The sequence below is a fragment of the Cyclopterus lumpus genome, chromosome 4 (genome assembly GCF_009769545.1).
Source record: "Cyclopterus lumpus isolate fCycLum1 chromosome 4, fCycLum1.pri, whole genome shotgun sequence".
NCBI classification, from domain to species: Eukaryota; Metazoa; Chordata; class Actinopteri; order Perciformes; family Cyclopteridae; genus Cyclopterus; species Cyclopterus lumpus.
Window position 1 is genome coordinate 16,381,568 of NC_046969.1, and position 23,725 is coordinate 16,405,292.

At 38.8% G+C, this 23,725-nt stretch overlaps 4 protein-coding genes and 1 long non-coding RNA gene across 5 annotated transcripts; 4 read left to right on the forward strand and 1 right to left on the reverse strand.

Moving 5' to 3' along the window:
- Window positions 1–1,965: 1,965 nt before the first annotated feature.
- On the forward strand, window positions 1,966–9,435 carry LOC117730010 (5-hydroxytryptamine receptor 3A-like). The gene is made up of 9 exons (XM_034531459.1): window positions 1,966–2,020; window positions 4,177–4,337; window positions 4,458–4,502; window positions 5,490–5,596; window positions 6,550–6,719; window positions 7,193–7,347; window positions 7,757–7,967; window positions 8,276–8,485; window positions 9,149–9,435. Exons 1-9 carry the CDS (start codon window positions 1,966–1,968, stop codon window positions 9,433–9,435), a joined length of 1,401 nt encoding a protein of 466 aa, XP_034387350.1.
- LOC117730012 lies at window positions 5,041–8,349 on the reverse strand. Its single transcript, XR_004609409.1, has 3 exons — window positions 8,258–8,349; window positions 7,740–7,943; window positions 5,041–5,120 (listed from the first exon to the last, which is right to left on the reverse strand). It is a non-coding gene; the product is annotated as an uncharacterized LOC117730012 (long non-coding RNA).
- Window positions 9,436–11,320: 1,885 nt separating the features above from the next.
- Window positions 11,321–14,808, forward strand: LOC117730011 (5-hydroxytryptamine receptor 3C-like). The gene is made up of 8 exons (XM_034531460.1): window positions 11,321–11,394; window positions 11,964–12,127; window positions 12,308–12,352; window positions 12,489–12,598; window positions 13,077–13,246; window positions 13,541–13,701; window positions 14,069–14,279; window positions 14,730–14,808. The coding sequence occupies exons 1-8, from the start codon at window positions 11,346–11,348 to the stop codon at window positions 14,777–14,779; spliced, it is 960 nt and encodes a 319-aa protein (XP_034387351.1). The 5' UTR covers window positions 11,321–11,345; the 3' UTR covers window positions 14,780–14,808.
- A 42-nt stretch (window positions 14,809–14,850) lies between these two features.
- LOC117729398 (5-hydroxytryptamine receptor 3A-like) lies at window positions 14,851–16,004 on the forward strand (the record flags this gene model as incomplete). Its single annotated transcript, XM_034530409.1, has 2 exons — window positions 14,851–14,980; window positions 15,262–16,004. Coding segments are annotated over 2 exons (348 nt in total), but the record flags the coding sequence as incomplete, so codon positions are not given.
- Window positions 15,478–23,712, forward strand: LOC117730009 (5-hydroxytryptamine receptor 3A-like). The gene is made up of 10 exons (XM_034531458.1): window positions 15,478–15,514; window positions 16,753–16,885; window positions 17,531–17,691; window positions 17,836–17,880; window positions 18,203–18,309; window positions 18,847–19,016; window positions 19,258–19,418; window positions 20,614–20,821; window positions 22,094–22,303; window positions 22,733–23,712. Exons 2-10 carry the CDS (start codon window positions 16,831–16,833, stop codon window positions 23,056–23,058), a joined length of 1,443 nt encoding a protein of 480 aa, XP_034387349.1. The 5' UTR covers window positions 15,478–15,514; window positions 16,753–16,830; the 3' UTR covers window positions 23,059–23,712.
- Window positions 23,713–23,725: the final 13 nt, after the last annotated feature.

The following is a 23,725-nucleotide window of genomic DNA, read 5'->3' on the forward strand; positions in this document are numbered from 1 at the left end:
AATACATCCAAATATAGCAGTCTTTGTTGAGTAGAAGAAGAAAAATGATTTTTTGGAAAAAAAAGCCAAAGATAAGCAACATTTGTGACTGTAAGCGCTAAAGCGATTCATGTTGCTGTGTTCTTTGGCTCATATCTCGGTGATACTTTGGTGCAGAAGGATTTTGAAAAGATATTTAGAATCTATGTGGAGTCCTCTTACTCTGGCTTTTTCTGATAGCACTGTCATTTTCATATTAACATGTAATGTTACGCCTCAATTATATCTGCCATTGTAGAAACACATTAATGTTGAGTAATAAAATAAGCTTTATGAAAAAGTATGTCTTGTGTGTGTCTTTTTATCGTTATATTTGATTACCATTAGGATGTTGCAATAAGTGAATTTTGATCCACAATGATATTAAAATTACTATCAGAAAAATAATCACAGTTTCACAATTATTTGTCACAATGACTAATTTAACTTCCTGTCACAAATATTTTTGTTATACATAGTCATTTCCTTAAATATCTGGGCACTGTATAGTTTGGTGCTCTTATTATTATTTATGACAGCAGCATGGTGTATGTGAGGAATTTATTTTAATAATTTCATTAAACAATATTATCTGTCAAAACTAAACCCATTTATTGCATATTACATCTGAGTTTTAAGGCTAACAACTAACTTGTTTCACCATCGTCCTAAAACAGTCACAAAGTCAGATTTTTGACTTGTACATTGTCTTCTCTCCGTCTGCTTTATCATCATCATATGGATCTGGATCTGGAGTAATGCGTACATAGTTTGACTTACAATCACACAATTATATTGATCAACAGCAAAGGTTTGACCAGTTGGTAGCTTACAGTTAGAAAGATAAAATCAAATAAATAACATCTTGTAGGTTTTTTTATGCAAAAGAAACCAAATTAAATGGAGAAAATGGTCAGTTTGAAAAGAAGGAATGACAAGCAAGCAAAAGCTCCATTGGATGAGAGCTTTGAGAGGGCACCGCACTACATGCATACCCTTTCCATTCTTGGTTATACCTTTGTACTACAACAGTTAATGACCCATAACTCACTGTCTTTAACGGGATGAAACTGCATGGCACACAAAATACTAATTAACGCCACAAACTGTTATGCTACTAGTTAGCAGCTACTATAGTGTTACCCAGCATCTTGTTCAGTTGACAGCTGGGAGTTGTTTAGCTGCAAATGTCTTTGAAAGAGTTTAGAGCTTCTCGTATTGCTGCTCAATAAAGACTATTTGTAAACATACAAGCAATGTTGATTCTTTTCTGATGTTATTGTCTTTTTTTCACAGAGAATAATAAAAAATAACCAATAAGAGTATCGATGAGTAACCGAATCGAAAAGAGCGATAGAAGTCCTAACGATAACCCATCCCTATAGGGCTTGAATCTTTAAAACCAAATACCTGATGGAGGCACAGGAAACTTTTCTCTATTGTCACACTTATACACAAGGAGGAGGAGACATAAACTGTCTTTTTTTGCATTTAATAGTCATATTAATCATCTTGTGTGTATTTTTGTATTCAGGCTATATCTGACTATATGCTGAGATAATTGAGGATATGAGTGCAGAGTAACGCTTCACACAGGACACTAGTTTAAAAACTGCAGATATATCGTGTAAATATACAGTGAAGAGAAATGTGTGCATAACCACAACCAGCATATATTCAAGTTTTTCAAATCCATTTCTGTAGCTTTGACTTTAACTTTTGTATTGTGTACTATGTTGATGTGGTAAAAGGCTTGTTGTACGTAACAAGTGAAACCAACGGCTGAGATCAAACATTAATGTAAGACAGGCCCACAAGTAACTCAGAAGAAACAGGTATGAGTTGAGACTCAATGTAGCCAATGAGAAACAAAGCACACCATTTATTCAGACTGTTGACATTGTCCTTTAAAATATATGGGAGAGTAGCTGAGCTGACACAGACAAGATGACAGGGGGAAAGACAGCCTGGCTTATTTGCATCTGTTTTTCACTGCTTCAAGGTAAGGAAGAAAGAATATTGACGATCTACTAGATTAGCAAGTACAATCTTAAACCAAAATCCTAAAACCCTGTGGGAAGTGTTATGATCATCTAGGGCTAGAAGAAGAGTTTAAGGATCACTAAATCAATTACAATTAATTCTGATGGGAAGAAAGATGTGTATACCAAATATCATGGTCATAGTCGCTGTTTTTCAGACCAAGTATAAGTACACTCACATGTGCATACTTGCTGATACCAACGACCTATATAGGTACTTTTGTGCCACTATTCATCAATTTGTTGAGAAAGTGGCAATAGTGTTCTGCTCGCAATATTTGCTTGAACTGACATTTTCTCCTGCTGCTTGGTGTTGCCTCCTTAAATGGCTTTGCTTGTGTTATAAAGATACAACGTTGAATCTTCCAAAAGTACCAATTCAAAACTTCTAACTTGTGGTTTTCCATGTATTATAACTTATGTCCTTTCATTTTCTGATGATATACTTAAATCCCCGTTTCATTTAATCTTTATTCTTGTAAGTATTTGTAAAAGTGTGATTGTAACAGGTGCATGTTACCGCGGGTGGTACCCCCCTAGCACAGAGACACTGTAGACGTTAACTGATTAGTTATCTTTATTATTTTAGGCAGATGAGGTCTCCGTCATGCTCTCCGCCTCGCCCCTGAGCGCCCTCCTGTGTCCGTGGATCTGCTCCGTTGACGGCAGCGTAGCCTACGTCCGGTGCTCTGCCGATTTCCAGAACCCCTCTCCTTCGTCCCTACTGCCGTTTATAATGGGGACTAAATCATCATTAGCCCCAGCTGAGGCCAATTAGGCCTCCACCTGGTACTGTTCCCTGAGCGCACTCCCCCATTCCCCTCTGCAGCTGAGTTTAGCCACGCCCCGCAACCACATACCTCCACCGCCCGATTTAGGCCGCGGAGCCCTCCGGCCTATGCATCACTTTGAAATCTACCTGCTGGGACAAAACAGCCCCATGCCCTCTGTTCGATGCATCAGTGTAAAGGGTAAAGAGCCTCGGGCCACAGCTCCTCTCTCTCAGAAACCGCGGACACCAGAGAAACAGACTCTCTCCATGCTTTTAGGAGGTTGAGGTGGTAAATCTGTGTAGCTCCGCCCCTGTCAGAACGCACCACCTCATAGTCGACATTCCCCACTCCCCGTGTGACCACAAAGGGCCCTTGCCACTGGGGAGGAGCTTAGAGCTGGAAGAAGGAAGCAATACAAGTACCTTCTCTCCCAGTGTGAAATGTCTCCGTCTGGCCCCTCTGTTGTAGCCTACAGCCGTTGTTGACGCCCCTTGGTCTGTAGCAAATTCTCACGTGACTTCCTACCCAGTGTGTGGGGCTTTGCTCGCAGGTCCCGGTTTTTCCCGGTGCTCGGACCTTCCTCCCAGTTTTCCTTCATCAGGTCGAGCATCCCCCCAGAGGGAGGAAATCCCGGGGAGGCCTGGGGGACCTCCCGCACTGCAAACAACAGAGAATCAAGCCATTTATCCCAATTACGTACATCTTCGCTAATACATTTACGGATCATGGACTTCAAAGTCTTATTCAGACGCTCCACCAGACCGTCTGTATGTGGGTGGTACACACTGGTCCGAATAGATGTGATGCCCAGTAACCCGTAAAGTTCTCTCAGTGTCCTTGACATGAACTGGGTTCCCTGGTCAGTCAGAATCTCTTTCGGGATTTCGACTCGGGAGATGACCTGAAACAGCGCCTGCGCGACACTCTTTGCAGAAATGTTGCGCAACGGCACTGCCTCCGGATATCGAAGGCAATCACACTGAGAGGAAGACAATGTTGTCCATATAATGAAATGCATTTGTATTTATAAAGTAGGACCAAGCATTTCCATCTTTTTTTCTTTTATTATTATTATTATTATTATTATTATTACATCCTTTAATATTTTCTTATTTATTTAAGTGGCTAAGCCTGCTAATACATTGCGTTTTCTTGTTTTATTTGGCTGAAGTTTTATTTTGTGTTTTGGTCTGTTTCAGTGTGACTTTTTGTGTTGTTTGTTCTGGGTTTTTATCTCATACTGACTTAAGTCATGTTAATGCTTTTGTTATTTAATAATTTATTATAGAAGTGTTCATTATTAAATAAAGATATACATATTTATTTTCTCTTTTTGAACTCAGGTTCTGTTGCAGCCTTGAACTGCACCAGCCCAACTCCTGATGCCTTGTTTGATGCTCTCAAGAAGGAACTGTTTTCTAGAAACCTACAGCGACCTGTAAAAAGCTTTTCAGATACATTGAACATATCCATATATATTGCTGTGTCAGGAATATTAGGAGTGGTGAGTCTATGAGCTACTATCTATTCATGCTTGCACATGCACAAGCGTAACTCTTTCAACCAAGTATACTGTAAGATAATGTATTAATTATTAATAATCATAAATATGTATCATCCCCAGGATGAGCAAGCCCAGACTTTGACAGTATTCTTATGGCAAGTCATGGTAAGTTTTCATAGCACTGACAAAACATGAATAGATGTAATTAAATAATACATTTTAAAAACAAATTTGACGAGTATAATATATATAATACTGACAAGAGCCCAAATAGAACAGATACGTTATCATTGTCCAATGTTCCAGATATTTAAATAGTCTAAAGAGAAAATGTATGATTAAATATCATAATCTTGACCATGTTAAATGTGACAATGTCTTACTTTGATTGTGTATTGTACATTTTCAATATGAGGAAACGTGTTTTTTAGAATGGAATTATTGTTTTTCTCTGCTAAATGATAATAAGGCTTTGGATATTCTGTATTTTGCCATCTAGCAATACATTAGTCCAGCAATAGATACATAAAAGATATGTAATCATTTCCACGCCAGATTTAATCATTTCCAAAAATGTAAAAATATGCATTGGTGTTTTAATTGCAGTCAAAACTAAATGTTATCCCACTTGCCACACACAAAGAGAGACATGCACCGACAAGTTATATTGATGAAAGAAAGTTGATTTTATCAATTAATTTACCTCATTTAATCTGATGAATCACTTTTCTTCGTCATATAATATGACAACCGGCATTCAAAGCTTGAAATCCTCACTGGAAGCTTTAAATGTAAAGAAATGACAGTTAGCCTACAGCCCTTTATGAGTTCAAGGGGTCTATGAAAATTGTAATTAGAGAGGGGGGAGCGTCTCTCAAGCATCAGTGGCCATTTGAGGAACTGCAGTTTTGGGCACTTAGTGTTGGCTTCATTTCTCAGCACCGGAGGTTCCAGCATGAGAACAACAAGTTTCAGACTTTGGTTATGCTGAAAATATTAGTTAGTTGTAGGCTATGCGTATATTGTCGGTCTCAGTCTTTCCGAGAGCTTTGTTGACAATAAGAAACATATAAATCACCAGACTAATCCTTTGAATCAAAGTATGGTTGTTCTAAGCTGTACATCACAATGGTGTTGTTGTGTTTAATGTAGGAGTGGGACATCGCGGGACTGAGCTGGGATGAGAAGGAATGTGGAACTACAAGAGTCTCTGTCCCTCGAGAAAAGCTTTGGATGCCAGACATCTTTATCTCCGAGTTGTAAGTGTATGTAAAAAAGTGAATCTGTAAAATTGTTCATTCATTAGAATACAAAAGGAACAACCGTATCAATATCCCTTTAGTGCAGCTTTGAAGCTGTGTTGTGGTTTTGGCCACACATTGGTTTATCCTTTTTGTTGGGATTTCCCCATGTAAATCAGTTCAACAGCCTGATTTGGTTTAAGCCACACCAAATCGTTACGTTAAATATCTTGTATGTGAAAGTCACCGAGCTGTGTGTACCTACGGGTGATGTTATGAACCCAAAGACGAGGGCGTTTGATGTTCCGACGTTTGTGGGATTTCCACAACAAGTATTAACGCTTTTGGTGTGAACGCAGCATTACGCATTTAACTTGTCTGCGATATTTTGCCATGCTTCTTGTCTAGCCCTCGCAGCGGTGGCGGTGTTAGGTTTTGCCATGATTATGGTCTGGAATTCCTCATATGCGTTCATGATCATCTCCTACTCGTCAGCGGAGAGTTTATATAGAGTAGTTGCTGTTAGTTTATAATAGTATTGACTTGATCAGTATTGTTAGAAGTAAATAAACTATGTTATACTTTAAAGAGCAGCTTTATGTGATTACTTTGTGCATGTGCATTGTGATAATAGCTGGATATCGTAGTCTGTGTTCGACTTCAACCTTCACTGTTCACCCTTAATGTGGAATAGTACTTTGAATATGGACATTTTGAGACTCTATTTATAGTTTGCTTATTGGTCCCTGATTTCAGGGTGGTGCCCTGTTATTATGTATAAATGTTAATAATCTTATTGATGTTAATTGTATTAATGTCAATAATTTAGTTATCATACTTGCTGATTTACTTATTAACTACACAAACCAAGAACAAGTCAGTTAAGTCAGCTAAGTGGAGCATGAACCCTATCTTTTAAAGTAGATAGGTACAAGCAATTAAAAGGCTTTTCTTTCTTTGTTTTTTTCCAGCATGGAGGAGGACAATTCTCCCAAAACTCCGTATGTCTACTTATACAACACTGGTCGTGTTTCTGATGATAAGCCGATCAGAGTGGTCAGCTCCTGCAAATTAGACATCTACACTTTCCCTTTCGATATCCAAAACTGCTCTCTGACCTTTGGATCCTATCTACACATTGGTAAGCCTGTGTAAAACCAACAACAACAACAACATGAAGGGTGCTTTTCAATATGCTAACATGTACTCTCAATCACAATCCTCAAACAAAACCCGTAGTATGAAAACTCACCTCTACTGAGTGTGTGTGTGTCTCTGTGCCGCCAGGTGTGGGAAGTCAGTGAATGTGGAAAACGAGATTGTGTGTTATAGTCGCCTCATTGTAGTCAACTAAAATAAGCTACGATCCATTGTCTCTGAAGTCTGTCAGGAGGAGGAAGAATCCAGTCAAATCCGGTACAATATATAATATACCAGCTGTGTGTAAATCTTTTATGTCGCAGTTGCCAAAAGGACTTCTCCAAAGGAATCACCGGTGTTACTCCGCTCTTTTTCCGTCTTTTCCAATGTCCGTCTCAAGCGAGGATGCAAGGAAGCATAAATGATCTTAGCATATTGAAAAGCACCCAAAACTATCCTCACATTTTTTTCCAGCTGAAGAGATCAGAGTGAATCAAAGCCTCACATATGCAGAGGTCCAGGAGTCCAAACTGCTACAGAATAAAGGGGAGTGGGAGCTTGTAGATATCGAAGCAGGTCAAACTAACCTGGAAGTACCTGAAGGAAGCTACTCTTCGGTTAAATACTATGTAAGCTATTTTTGTAATTTTATGATATATATTTATCTGTTTAACATCATGGCTAATCATAATAATAAGTCTTTAAGAATTGAGTGAAGAGGATGTTGTTTTTGTGGATAACTTAGTGGAAGCTTGGAAACAAAGAACAAAGGGGGGCCTATGATGGATCTGTAGGGAATGCCAAAACATTATTATGTACAAGAAATTATGACAGAGAAAGTTTGATGTGGACTGGGGGAGGAGGTCAATATACTTGGCCAAGTTCTCTAAAACGATATTGTAAAGTCTCACTAAAACCTTCAGGCTTTAGACTTGTTTCTCATCCCAAGATAATCGAAATTCAGAAAGAAATGAAGATTAATGCTCAAAAAAATTAGTACTCAAATGTTGAGGCCTTGTACCTGTGTCTGTTCCCAAGATCATTGTGAGACGTAGGCCACTCCTCTATGTGGTGAACCTGCTGATCCCCAGCTGCTTCCTCGTCACAGTGGACCTCTTCAGCTTCCTGCTGCCTCCTGATAGTATGGACCGTTCCTCCTTTAAGATGACCCTCATCCTGGGCTACACCGTGTTCCTCCTTATCATGAACAACCTGCTTCCTGTCCCTGGGGAGACAACACCTCTCATCAGTGAGTGACACCTCTGGTATAAGTAGATCAAAAATAAATACAAATATATAATGATGGCCCTTATCTTGTGATAGAGGTTGTGCTATTTGTTTTATATGTGTGACCAAATGCCATTGTCGGCCAATTCATACTTTGTCTTCTGGTGGTTCTCCTTCTGTGCACTACATTTTTGCTTAACCAATGATATTACTTCTACCCTGATTGCAGTTCTACAATGTAAATGTCAATCAGTTGCCCACCCTTGATGAATAAAGTTTGCATGAAAATATCTCTTGATTTCTTAACCATACCTTTTCAACTTCCTGCAGACGTTTTCTTCAGCATCACTCTCACTCTGATGGTGACCAGCCTGTTGGAGACCGTGTTGATCACTAATATCCAGTTCAGCTCCGGCAAGTACGGTGCGGTGCCTCCATGGCTCAGTGTCCTCGTGCTAGAATATCTAGCTGTTGCTGTTGGTCTCCCTCCAAAAAAGAAGAGCAACTGCATCACAGTCTCCCTTCATTCACCTGCTGAAGGTATAGTTTGGTATTGTTTTTAAATAAATCCTTTGTAAACAATGACAGTCAGCAGGAGACAGCTTTTTTCACCAGCTCTAGGTGTGTTTAAATTATGTGTAACGACACACTTATAACCTATTACCACACATGAACTTGTAAATATGAAGTAATTGGAAAAGAATGGCCGTGTGAATGTGGGCACCGCAGACATACTTCCAAACAGGTTGTTTTAGCTGAGATAGATCCGGGTGATATGATAATAAGGGAATTGAATACAAGTTGCGAGATGGGTAGCTTAGTTTTTAGGTTGTATGCCAATTTTACTGATTTAGTTCGCTGCAGTTGAGGAAATCATTTCAACCAACATAATTCCCACTCATGGACCCATTGTTTTAAAAGTTTCTGTAAACTTTAAAAGGTCAATCTCCCACCATTGTAGGCTGCAGTTTAGTGTTCAAATGGACTCACTATGGACATAGCAACAATATCTAAGAGCCAATTTTATTATTATTAATTAGATAATTAACTTTTTTTCTTGCTACATTTTAAGGAAGGATGTATAGTTGGGGATTTATTATTTATTTGTATTTTGATTATCAGCATAAGCATTACTAGTAACTGGTTTTAAAATAAAAAGGCTAATTTTGATTTAATTGTTGTTGTTGTTTTAAACATATCCAGCAATGAATACCAGCACAATCTCTTCAAGAGATCTTCAGAGCGACTCTGACGCTAAACCTCCAGTGAAACCTCTTCTGGAACCGACCCTGGATGAGCTGAGGAAGCTGAGTAGAGATCTCACGGCCATCCGCCTCCAGATGGACACACACTTCCAGGGGAGCAAAACCAAACAAGAATGGCAACTGGTCGGGATAGTCATTGACCGTCTGCTGTTCTTTTTTTACATTGTCTTCATCAGTGTCTCCTTTATCACCATCATATGTATCTGGGATACCGCGGAAGTATAATTGCACAATAATCACACCATTGTATTGACCATCAGCAAAGGTTTGATTGGTTTGCAGGTTACAGTTAGAAAGATAAAATGAATTTAATAATAACACAGCATTTCTGGATGTATTTTGATGCAGAAGAAACTAAATAAAATTCAGAATTTTGCCTCAAAAATAAATTTCCCCCAATTCGGTGTTCAATCTAGAGGTTCATGTGCTGTTAAGTCTGATTTAGTTTAATTTCTGTATAAGAAGATTATCCTGCTATCATCATGCAGGAGCGAGGACAGTGAATGTTGTCGTCCATCGCTTACGATTAAAGGGTTGATTGATTGACAACCAAGAAAAATAAATAGTATTTTTTATGAAGGATTTCACATCCTCTCTCTATGCTGCTTAACATACTGCACTCAGACATAGAAACAAATCAAGATTATTCAACTGAATATGTTAAAATATTACAAAGGTACCCGTAAATGGTAAACTTCCAAAGGAAGGTGCCCAGGAAGCATCCTCATCAGATGCCTGAAGCACCTCAACTGGTTTCTTTCGGTTCTGAGCTCCCTCTTTTTTCACTACCCAAAGCTTGTGACTGTAGATGAAGGTTGGAACGTAGATTGACTGGTAAATTGACATCTTTCCCTTCAGGCTCATCTCCCTCTTCACCACATCGATCTGCTCGTCAACCACTATAAGTTTCATACGACTCCTAAGTGATTCTGAAATGCTTCATTTGAAGCCTGACTTTTAAAAATGTCATGTAATCTCTTTAAATGTCATACAAGGATCTGTTTCACTACACACATAGCCCTGTTTAACACCAAGTAATAAATACTATGTCACACCACAGAGGGAGGAGGACTCGTGGATATGTTCATTGTGGCGCAGACAAATACATAAAAGAGAAGCAGGAAGCAGGTAGCATGCAGGCAGTGGTCAGAAACAGGTTTACGAGTTATAAAAAATTCCAGAAGGGCACGCGAGGTGAGCAGGTCAAGAACAGGCAACAGGTCAAACAGCAGGAACATGTTCAGGAGGTTGGAAAGCAACACTGACTGGATAAGAGAGTCACGTGACCGGGACAGGTGGGAGTGTGAATGTGACTGATCGAAGAAAAAAAAGAGAGGCCGGATAGGAAGAACAGAACTGAGGCGGGCTTTGTGACCGTATGTTGGCTATTGATTATTATCACAGGATTATAAAATAGCATAAAACTAAAGTAAGCATGTGGTTCGACACCGCAGCACCGGAGAAGGTAGGAAATTGTAACTCCCATCGGTGGAGGTGTTGAAAAATAAAATGGTTGAGTGCTTACCGGAGGTGTGGAACAACAAGTCCTATCATGTCCTGTATGTTTATGATCCATCTGCACATACCTTCATTTTTTGTGTTTTTCATTACCGTTTATTTACATATTTATATCATTGAATCATCTTCATGTGTAATTATTTGCGACATGAAAGTTTTAACCACCTTATTTTCCTTTAAGGTTTGTTTTGAAACTAAATGTGTACACAATTTTAAAACTTACTGGGTCAACTAAATGTTTATATATACCCACTTGGAAGTCCTTTTCTGTGTTTGTTAGAATAGGTACTGTCCGAATGAGATTGCATTAGTAAATTAGTACTTACATTACTCACGTTATAGGGACTCATATAACATTTGGGTACGAAAAGCTGGTTCCTACAAAGGAAACCAAAATGTTGTGATTTACCTTTTCAACGGTTTTGTTTTGGGCTACGGTAAGGCATGTAGTGGTTGTGGTTGTGTCCCCAGAGAATTCATGTTAGTCATTTCAATGTTCCGCTAAGTGGCAAAAACAAGTGTCTGTGCATTAACACTACCAGTAGGAGCTCTCTTTGCTTTACACCTTATTAGATCGTTGGTTGTGGAGGATAGTTAGTCCATCAGAAACATCGAGCATGAGTCCGTCTCAGAGGAGCATCATCTCAGGTTTACTCTTAATGTCAGGTAATGATAACCTACTTTTATTCCCTACTTGATTGTTTCTAGTTGTGTATGCATTATTTCTTCCAGACTGACACATGTATAGCTCTGAAACCTAAATGTTCTTCTTTCAGTGAATAACAAGCAATACTGTTATTATTATAGTAATATTATTTAAAGGTTTCAAGTTGAAATGATGCTTACAGTGCAATGATACTGACACCATCTGTTTTGCCGGGACAAATTTGAATTGCTTGCATATGAGAATGTATAAATGGAGAAAAAAAGTTATTTATTTATCAGAATAAGAACCTTTTATTGCCCAGTATGTTTTCACATACAAAGAACTTGTGCAAGAATTGAAACATATTCAATTGTGATTTAATTTATTTCACATTTGTGTATTGTGTGTAGATGTGTTTTGAATTCAAAATAAAGGAATTGTTCCGCAAATTTGAGTCGTAATGATTGAAGAAGATCTCCTAGGAATTAAAGATGTCATTGTGAACACATTGTCCGATGATATCATTACGTAAAGTAATGTTAGAATATTGATACAATGAAAATTCAAAACAAGTGTTGGTCTGGGTCAGTGTCTCTATGTTGCAGTAAACTGTCCTGTAAAGAAGGCCACAGCGGTCCAACACATGAGTCCATGCAGGCCGTGTTTGACCGAGAAGCCTTCAGGCCAGCAGTGAACCTCAGCAATCCTACCATAACTAACATCTCCTTCACCCTGTACGCTGTCCTGGGGGTGGTGAGTTTGTTAGTGATCAAAGAAGAATACTGAGAGAACCTAAAACCTGATAAGAGATGTTTTGAGAGAATAGCAGACATATATTTATATAAAATTGCATTTTGTGTCTTAACTACAACATTATTTAAGAGGTAGCAATCAGCTTTACATGAGGTTAACCTGTTTCATACTGTATTTCAGAACGAGAAAACCCAAATACTCACTACTTTTTTGTGGCTGAGACTGGTAAGTTGCATGGAAAGACAAAATACACTGTCAATAAACGTAATGTGACCTGATTCAGCATGCACCTGTAAACAGAATCATATACAGCGAGTAAATGTCAACATAGGTCAACAGATATCTGATTAATTCCCTGCAGTACTGGCAGCATGAGTTCCTGGTTTGGGACCCTGATGAGTGCGACGGTGTCATCAAGATTTCTCTCCCTGTGAAGAAGCTCTGGTCTCCTGACATCATAGTTTATGAGTTGTAAGTTATCCAGCTGGTGGCTTTTTTTCAACTTTTTTTATGGATTACTGTACAGTACACACACATTAAATGACTCATTACAAAGTAGTTAGTGCCCTGAGACAGATGGGTGCACTTACATTCTGTAAAATGCCACCGTCACTGGTTAAGGCTTCGCACCAACTCACCAACAGTGAACAATGAACCTCATAAGTCTTAGGGAGTGACAGTTATGTCCATCATGTCCACAATATTACTGATCTGGATACATATGTCCAGGACCGACCACACATGCAATACACACAAAACATGTCTGACAATACAGCATCAGAATCAGTATTGTATATTTGCCAAGTACGCATGCAAAGCTGCGAGAGCAGAAAGAATTGTGAAAAGGATTTAAATTCATATTTCTGTTTCCCTTTGGGACTGATATACCCAACACTTTAATCTGTTTCTGTTTATTTCTTTTACTGCCGGACTTCTCCAACCCTCCCAGTGTGGATGATGATGTTTCCCAAGCGTGCCCTTACGTCTATGTCAACCACACAGGTCACATCCGTTGGGACAGGATGCTTCGGCTCGTCTCAGCCTGCAACCTGAAGATCTTCAGTTTCCCTTTTGACATGCAGAATTGCACATTTACATTTGGCTCCTACATGCATACTAGTAAGAAGAGGTGTCTTAACATTTACGCAATCTTAAACTACTCCAATCATTGGCTACACTTTGACCAATAAAACATAAAGCTAATAGTGGGTCAGAAAATGCAATCTGTTTCACTTTTGGAATCTTTTGCAGGGAATACAATAAATATAAAAGGAAAATGAGAACAGAAACATAAATCACTATGTAATTAATTAGTTATTACATTTAGCTAACTTATTTATTTAGATTGACTTAGATTGGGCTACAGAACTGTCTGACTAGTTTTCCTTCTCTCATTGTGTTTTTCTTTCACAGTAATGGATGTGAGGGTCAGTCCAGCTTTGACCTTTCAGGAGATGTCTCGAAACTCAAAGCGTTACCTGGAAGCCAGTGGGGAGTGGGAACTGGTGGACATACTGGGAGAGACCTCAATCCTCAAGTTTGGGGTCGACGAATGGGACATTATCACCTTCTGGGTGAGGAAGGTTTACCTTAGTTTACTACTCTTATGTGAGCAAATATATCAGCTGTAAATAAATCGTAAACTATTGTCTTGGTTCACTCACATTGCTCTCATAGCGTTATTGCCACATAAGGCAGATGTTTCAAGCAAACAAGTTTGCCGTATTAACTTAAAATATGTCAATATTGCCACCAAGTTACACAATTTACAAGATTTGCTCAAGAATAATAACTCCTGGTGCACACGTTGCCATTGTTACATGTAATCTTTCATCGTTTCCCTCCTTAGATGGTTTTGATATATGTAGATTTTTTATTCTTTTTTTAATCTTCCATAAAGGTTATTGATGGCCAACATAGTAAAAATCTCTTGTTCACTAGGTGGTCATAAAGCGACGGCCGGTGCTCTACGTGGTCAATCTGCTGATCCCCAGCTCCTTCCTTATGCTCATCGACATCCTGTCCTTCTACCTGCCCCCCCATAGCGTTGACCGCGCCTCCTTCAAGATGACTCTCATCCTGGGCTACACCGTCTTTCTGCTCATCATGAACGACCTGCTGCCCAGCACAGCAAATGGCACACCCATCATAGGTCAGAGGCCTGAGCATTATCATAGCCTGCAGGTTCCACCATCACTAAAATCATGTTAATCCAAGATTTACATGATTTTATGATGTTTTGTTTTATTTTTGACATATTGTTATATTTGTTTTATTGAGATGATTATGGAAAAATAAAATAAAATGTATAGGACATACAGTGTCATATACAAACCTGTTTAATCTTGTTGGTTCAATACATTAGTCATCAGTTTTAGAAATCAACGGGTTCTTTACTTTAGTTTAGAGATACAAAATAAATCACTGAGTCAATGGAATGGAGCAACAGCTCTGTCAACCCTCTGCAGATGTATTCTGGCTGTCTTCTGCTACTGAAGAAATATGTTTTACATTTGTCTTTAATGTGTTTCTTTCAATCTCTCAATCCATGCTTCAATCTAGGTATATATTTCTCTGTGTGTCTGGCCCTTATGGTCATCAGCCTTTTGGAGACGGTCATCATTACGAATGTCCTTCACCACAACTCCATGAAATATCAAGAGGTTCCAAACTGGGTCAGGGTGGTCGTCCTCAAACACATAGCCAACCTCATCTGTTACCGATGGCCGGAGGAGATCAAGGCCCCCGCTGAACCACAAAAGGATGAACTTGACATTTCAAATGTTGATTCTGGGTTGTGGATCATCCAACCAGCCAGTCAGACACCTGCCCAGGACCCACCCCGCAGTGGAGGTAATCAAATTCAGTAAATGGCAAATACTACTGTGACATTACTTTTTGCCAACTGGAGCTGTACAGTTGCCTGGTCCTAAAAGTACCAGCGGCCATCTATTTAATCAAAGGATACAAAAATAAGAATCTACGTCTGTCAGATTGGGAAATATATCTAAAATGACAGAATTTCTACAGCCTACATCACCGTCATCCTACGATTAACAAGTTATGGTTATTGAACTTCAGACAGTAACACAATAGTTAAACTGTGATCCCTCATATTACTATTATCCTGCCAGGTGCAGCTTCTCTGCCTGAACTGCAACAGATCTGTCAATACCTGGGAGACCTTCGTGCCCACCTCACCTCGAAGCACAAGGAGAGCGAGCTGCTGGACCAGTGGTGCCATGTGGGATATGTCCTCGACTCCCTGCTCTTCCGCATCTATCTGCTGCTCATCTCCTGTTACGCGCTGGTCATCATCTCCATGTGGTGCGTCTGGATCAACCAGTCCTAAGGGATCAATTCAGGGACAATTAGTAGGTAGTCCAGGTAACAAGTTTAAAAAGCAATCTGTATTTTATCAACATTTATCAATTATTAATGTTGTTTTTTTTATTAAATGTGTTGTATTGCTAGTTTTTTTGTCCTATAGGTGTGTCTGTTAGTTAATTAGCTTATTTTTAAAACGTGCATTCTGGTCTCTATTAAATAATAATTTCACTGGAAAAATTATTATTTAATTATTTAAAGCAGTTTTTGTTCATCAATTTCTTGAATATAAAAAATCTGTTGCCATTATTTGGTACTGTTCTCAGTTGGTTCAGGTCATATCTCGAAAGCAGGGGCTATTGTTGCCATTGGGGATCATATATCTGAGTGGAGTCCCCCAGGGATCAAATCTTGGACCTCTATTATTCAACTTGTATATGCACCTTATCAAATAATGTAAGACAGTAATAGTATGTTAATATGGGATAGTATAACATGCCTTCTCTGTTATTCCTGTCATCCTACAATTAAAGGCAACCAGTGTGCTTCAGTCTCTTTTTCCCTTTTCATGAGATCAAGCCAACTGCTGAGAACCAGATGACACGTTGTCTTTGTTTCGAGATGAAGATACGTTTGAGGTTGACAGGATGTAAACATGCAACACATTTCACTTGACAGACTGCTGCTTGGTCAGTGCTTTTTACCATCGGAGATCTTTTGGAACATGTCTGGATGGAACCTGTTCCGTCTTTATAGGAAGTTATGTTTAAGCATCACAACCCCTTGGTTAGGTTTAAGGAACGAGACTAGCAAATAACAAGGCTCACGGGACTAACGATACTAACAACTCACAAGACAAACAAGACTAACGTGACCAAAATAAACGAAACATAATCAGCCAATGTTTACTTTTTACAAGCGCCACAAACAGCAGTTTCCTGGTTAAAAGTCCCGTTTTATTGACGTATTCACCAACTATTTGATGGATTGCTATGAAATTTGGTGCAGAAATTTATGTTCCAACTCAAGGGGAATTGGGATAACTAACCAGCCAAGTGCATATACTGCGGTGCTTGTCAGACAAATATAAGCTTTTGACACATCTAATACTAAAAAACATGTAAATGATTAAAAAACCTGTTGTACTATACAAACATTGGTTATGCAAACCAATACATCAAATAAGTGTCTCTCTGCAGGCAACTGGGTGGACAAGAAAGGATTACAGTTAGACCTGCTGCACTAAACCAGAGTCAATAGTAGCGGAGGTTGCACATAAATACATGTTGCTCTGATAGATCATCTCAATCTCATGGAGGAGACTACTGCTGCTGTTAAAAGGACATGTCAAGATAAAGGCTAAACTGAGACGGAAAATGACAGATGCGAAACCTGCTGAGCTCATCTTTTTCTGTTTCATGCTGCTTCACAGTAAGACAATTTTACTAACCACAAAGTATTCAAAAAATATAAAGGTTGAACAATTGTATGTTGATAGTTACATAGGAACTTCAGTTACTTCTGGTCCTGTACAGTGGGGACACAAAATAATGACCAAAATGTATTTAAAATGTACCGTCTGGTTTTATGTTTTATTTATGAAACACAAGAAAAATAATCATATATAATGCCAGTTTTCAGTTTTCAGATATATTCAAAGGCAGTTTAGTGACTGAAGCCCTTAAAGCTGTGTGTTTTTCTCCTACCATACTATATTTAAAATTGTATCCCATTAGCTCTGGTTCATGTGTTAACTATCATGTTATAATCCATTATTGGAAGATGAGAGGTCTATGTGGTGGGCATGATTGCTTATCCTGAAGCCCATTTCATGATAATTAACTTGTTTTCGAGAGGAAAACAACACGATAATTAACTTGTGATAACAGGGTGGAACAGCTATTGTAACCACAGCCATGCTGGACTTTCCTGCTTTACACATATTGTGTACAGCAGTTAAAGATCCGAAATGATCATGTGAAAAAGCAAATAACAAAAAATGGGACTTCATACTTCCATGTGCACATAGATAGGTTATCTCACAAATGTTGTTTTCTACTTTCTCTTCAAATCCAGGTTTTGTAGCAACATTAAAATGCACGAGCCCAACTCCTGAATCTTTGTTTGCTGCACTTGAGACAAATTTATTCACTAAAAAACTACTGCGACCTGTGAAAAGCTTTTCAACTCCAGTTAACATAACCGTTGGTATCACTGTGGTGGGAATTGTAGGAGTGGTGAGTCTCCACAAACACTTTTTTATGTCCGCACGTGAACATGCATAACTTTTTTTAAATTAAGTTTCTTTCATAGTCATTCATTCAAATTCATAATTAATCTGTATTACTCTAATTTATTTAATGCATATGTTTCATCCACAGGATGAACAATCCCAGATCCTGACAACACTCTTATGGCAAGTTCTAGTAAGTTCTCAGAAAAGGTCTTTGGCCATGTAAATCCACTCTGTGCAGATGTTTCCGTGATTACATCATCTTTAAAATGATTATTAGTATGATTAGCTTTTGTTTAAAGAAAAATTAGCAAATTCAAGCTCTAATTCTAGTAACTCTAAATGATAAGTGCACAATGTTAAAATGTCATGTTTTTCTCCCCCTAAAATGATGGTGCATTGGCTGTTTTGGATAAAATGTCATAAATGTTTTGTGTTAAGTTATGGAGTGACAGCTGAAATTAATTTCATTTTCGGAGCTGTTCATCCCATCGGTGTTACTCTGTTTACTGTAGGAGTGGGATATTGAGGGACTGAGCTGGAATGAGGAGGAATGTGGCACTAAAAGAGTCTCTGTCCCTCGAAAAATGCTTTGGGTCCCAGATATCCTTATCGAAGAGACGTAAGTTAAAAAGATGTTCAGTAGTCTGTGAGCTTTTACAAATGATTGAACCAGCCTTAAGTTTAGAGTACAATCTGGAATATCAGCACTTGTAAAAGAGAGAGGTAAACCTCCAGGCAGGTATAGAGTATTATAAGTGTTTGGTACTATGGAGCCTATGGGAATCTACTTGTTTTGTTTTTTTTAGGTATTAAAAGACCAATTAATTTGAGTTAAGGCCAGTACAAGAAACTTTCATTTTGTGTTGATTTTTGGCGTTGCTTGTGGACGAAAGTGTTTCCGAGCAAGCACCAGAGTTCCTTTAGAAAACCTCTCAGTTTAAAACTGCATCAGGCGGCAAACAGTCTGCTCCGCACAGTCCTGGTTCGGGATCTCCCTTGATACATATATTTATAAATATTTAATAATTGATAAGCAATAAAGAAACAGCAAGCTGTCGGAGAGGGATATGAACCTTCTTGTCATTGTATCCTTCTCTTCTTAAAAAATGGGAATCATATATGAATTCATAATTCATAGTTTTCTTTTCTATTTCAGCGCGGATGAGGACACATCCCCGAAAACTCCCTATGTCTACTTATACAACACAGGTCATGTATATGATGCTAAGCCGATCAGAGTGGTCAGCTCCTGCCGACTAGTAATCTACTCGTTCCCCTTCGATATCCAAACCTGCTCGCTGACCTATAGATCATATCTACACTATGGTAAGCCTGCAAACATATAAAATACAATTATTTTTAAAAAACTGATCTTTTAACTGTGTGAAGACATTAAATTACTATACAGCAGCTTTGTATACAACAACATGTCTGGTGTAAGCAGTGATTGCAGTTGTGTTTATATAGGGGCATTTTTAATTATGGCGTGACACAAGGTTACACTTGGCCTCAGTTGTTCTGTTGTCCCACAAAGCCCTTTTGAATGTTAAATTAAATGTTATTCAAGCGGAAGACATAAGGATGATTCAAGGCCCCACAGCCGAAGAGATACTGGCGGAGTCGCAAGATGTGTTGGTGACCAATGGGCAGTGGGAGCTCAAAGATATCCGTGTAGCTCCTTCCACCCTGGCATTAGATGTGGGATCCTTCTCTGAGATCAAATACTATGTAAGTACTTTTTTTGCAATATATTTATTGTTGTTTTTTTCAGTTTGCAAATGACATCAAATGGTGAAGTGAATGAGTTATAAATAAAACAGCAACCAATCTTCCGATTCTTTGTCCATCGTCAGTTTCTTTTAATACGTCTCCAATTCTAAACTGTTTGCTTTGTAAATGTCGGTTGGTAAGATATAAATAACCAGAATAAAAAGCTTAGGATCCATTGGTAATTTCTTTGATAAGATTTGATCCACCATATAAATAATATCTTGTCAATTTTGTTTTCACACATTGCCATTTAAAGTAGCACAGTGTGCCTATTTCTTCATTACACTTGATACAAGTATCAGGAATGCTATCATTAAACTTTGCATCAGCCAATTATACTGTCTACGTTTCAGGCTACTGTTGACGGTCGGCCTGTGAGCCTCGTCCCAGTCTTCTAAAGTTATTATTTATCTTCATCTTCCTTCCATAGTCTCACATTAGATTCTGATGATTCGTCAGAACCAGACACAAACAAGTCATGTAAAAAATAAATTAAAACTTTATCTTAACAATGTTGTATGCTTTCTGCATCTTATGAGAAAATGTCAGGTATATCGAATGCTAGTTGTTGTTTTTTTAGGCGAGGACACAAAGTTCCTCAGTTGAAGACATAAAAAAAAATGTTTACAACATTTCCGCACAGGACATAAGTACTTCCTCTTATTTGTACATAACCTTACTTTCCTTAACCATTGTAATTGAATAGTTGATATCTAAATAATTAAAACATTTAGTATGTCTGTGTTTATTTTGTGTTTAGCCAGAATTATCTGAAAAGCGGGGTCAGTTCTGACTACGCACACACTATTAGTGATGGTATAGCATGCAATAATAGAGAATAGGCGTTACTAGCAGAGCCTGTCTGCGCAACACATTACCAGTTTAATGGTTGTAAAGAGTGTTTTGTTGTTTGTCAACTTTCATAGTAGTTAGTTATACTAACAACTCATAGAAACATGTATTCAGTTCTGATTTGTGAAATGAAAATATGAAAATGCCCATCACAAAAAAATGCAATTGTAGGATAATACAATTCCTATGTGACAAGAAACCTAAAATGAATGATTTGGCATCCAAATTCAGAAAGAAATGAAGATTAATGCTCAAAGTGTGACTCAAATGTTGAGGCCTTGTACCTGTGTCTTTTCCCAAGATCATTCTGAAACGTAGGCCACTCCTCTATGTGTTGAACCTGCTGATCCCCAGCGGCTTCCTCATCACAGTGGACCTCTTCAGCTTCATGCTCCCTACTGATGGTATGGACCGTTCCTCCTTTAAGATGACCGTCATCCTGGGCTACACCGTGTTCCTGGTGATGATTAACAACCTGCTTCCTGTCACTGGGGAGACACCTCTCATCAGTGAGTGACACCTCTGGTATTGTTTCTTACTTTAATCCAGATAAGGTTGAAGGATCATGAAATGCACTGCTGCACATGTGCTTTCAAAGCTAAGAGCTTTGTTTACCACGCACACACACACACGCACACACGTGCACACACACACTTGTACTAAAGGCAAATTGAACAACTTAAGGGAGAGTGTTTATTATTATGTTCCAATGTCTGGATATGAAACAAGAATGGAAAACAGCAGTGTGTGCTGCCTTATTATTATATATTGTGGGTTCCGCACTTATTATTTGTATTTGTAAGCATATAAGCAATAAGTGTAGCCGGCCAATCAGGACGTGTCCTGATTGGCCGGCTACACTTATTCCAGAATTGACTATTGCAATAGTATTCTTTATGGCACATCTTCCAAAATCCTAAACAAACTCCAATACATCCAGAACTCTGCTGCTCGCCTGCTCACCCACTCCCGTTCCCGTGATCACATGACCCCTGTTCTCCAGAGCCTTCACTGGCTCCCCGTCCCACAACGGATCCAATACAAAATCCTTCTCCTCACTCACAAAGCCCTCCATAATCAGGCCCCCTCCTACCTCACCGACCTGCTCCACCACCACACTCCATCCCGTCGGCTCCGCTCCTCTGATGATCTCCTGCCCATCCCACATAGGACCGAGCACCGGACGTGGGGTGACAGAGCCTTCTCCATATCTGCCCCCTCCCTCTGGAACTCTCTCCCCAAACTCATCCGAGACTGCACTGATCTTTCCTTATTCAAATCGCAAATCAAAACCCACCTGTTCAGAACTGCTTTTAATGTGTGATTGTTTGTTTTTTTGTTTTTGTTTTCTTATCAGGGTCCGAGCGACTCAAAGTCCCTATTTATTTGTTTTACCTGTATTTTAGCTATTCTTATTTATTTATTTTTAGCTTTTAGGATGTTTTAATTATGTGAAGTGTCTTTGAGTATTATGAAAAGCGCTATATAAATTAAATGCATTATTATTATTATTAATCTCTTTTCTTTATGATCTGGTTCTTACAGTGTCCAAGAAACACATACATGCAGATGATCAGAAACCCAGAAACTATAAGAATTCTGTACTACTGTGATGAATAGGTCTCTCAGGGTTTAATGTCAACAATGTTTCTCAAATAAGATCATCACCAAGTTATGACTGAGGACGTTTAAAAGGTAACTGGCATGCAACTAAAACATTGCATTACTTATTGAGAAATGTGATGAATCCTCCCTGTATTTGTTGGTTTTGTTTCCTGCAGACATTTTCTTCTCCATCAATCTCACTCTGATGGTGGCCAGCCTGTTGGAGACCATGTTTATCGTTAGTATCCAGAACAACGCCAGACGGTACTCTCCGGTGCCTCACTGGCTCAGTGTACTCGTGCTAGAATATCTAGCTGTTGTAGTTTTTCTCCCTCGAAAGAGAGCCATCACACGAACCAGTTTCTTCTTCAACTCATCTACAAGAGGTATATCATTATTATTTATTGACACCAACTGTGAAAGGCACGAGAAAATTGATGATGCAATTGATTTAGTTTGACACAGTTTGTAGGGAGTTGGTTGAGAAATCCTTTGAATCCCCAAGTGACTAAAGCATGTATATGACTATGTTAAGTTAAAGCAAAATCTTAATATTGCTTTATTTACTGTCACCTTCTTTATTTGAATCATTTATAAGAATTCTTTCGTTTTGGAAACCAAAAGATTGGAGGTGTCCTGATGATAATTTGAATGAACACATACAAGCCAATAAGAAGTGACTATGTTTCACGAGCATTGGATAGTCTAATTTAGGTGCAATATATATTTAACATTTTCAAAACATTTTATATTATTAGTAATTTGCTATTTTACATACATTGGAATTCAAACAAGCTGTTCTTTGTTTTTGACAGAACCAGAACAGAATTACCGCATCACCAGCATCTCGGCACCTCATCTTCAGCACGTGTCTGGTGATGAACCTCCATCGAAACCCCCTCTGACGCCTCCGGAGCCGGCCCTGGATGAGCTGAGGAATCTGAGCAGAGACCTCTTGGCCATCCGCCTCCAGATAGATAAACACTTCGAGGAGTTCAACGCCTTGAAGGAATGGCGATTGGTCAGCAATGTACTCAACCGGCTGCTGTTTGGTGCGTACGTAGTCTTCAACGTTGTCAGCTTAATCGCCATCATATCTGTCTGGATCGTCAGCTTTTCCAGGTCCGGACTAGAGGGTTGAAAGCACAATTGAGAAAACCAAAAAACGTTCTTACGCAATACAGCATGCAGTATTCTGAGATGCGGCGCATGTTGATTACATGTCAAGAAATACAATGTGAGTTTCTGGAGCTTGGACAATGGTGGTAGAGTTGTATTTATGAGAGTCACTGCTGTTGAGGTCATAGGACGTTGTGACTACAATTCTGGATAAGAATTTAAAAGGTTTTTCCCTTCTGCTTTTGCCATCTATCTTTCATTTCATACAGATGAGGTTTTACATGCCTTCATTTCTCCTCACATATATATTTTGTTCAACTATCTCAACCCAAAATGTTTGCTGCCATACGTTGGTAATGTCCACCGTCTTCGATGAGCACTCAACCCCAAGTATAGCTGAGTCTGATGGAAATGTCATTAGTTTAGCAGGTTATTGGGTCATGAACCTGATGAAGAAGAGTTCAGGATTCAGTAAAAAATCATCCAAAGTTACGGCCAGGCAGACTTTGACGTTAGGCAAGACAGTTTTCTCCACCGTGGTATCGCTACTTATACTTCAGTATACTTAGCTACTTATACTCACTGCTATTTAGCAACTATAGTTACATGATTTTGGTTACTGAAAATAATATTGTTTATATTATTATTATAATACTGTAACAGGTTTCCCTGTTACCCGGTGAGTCTCG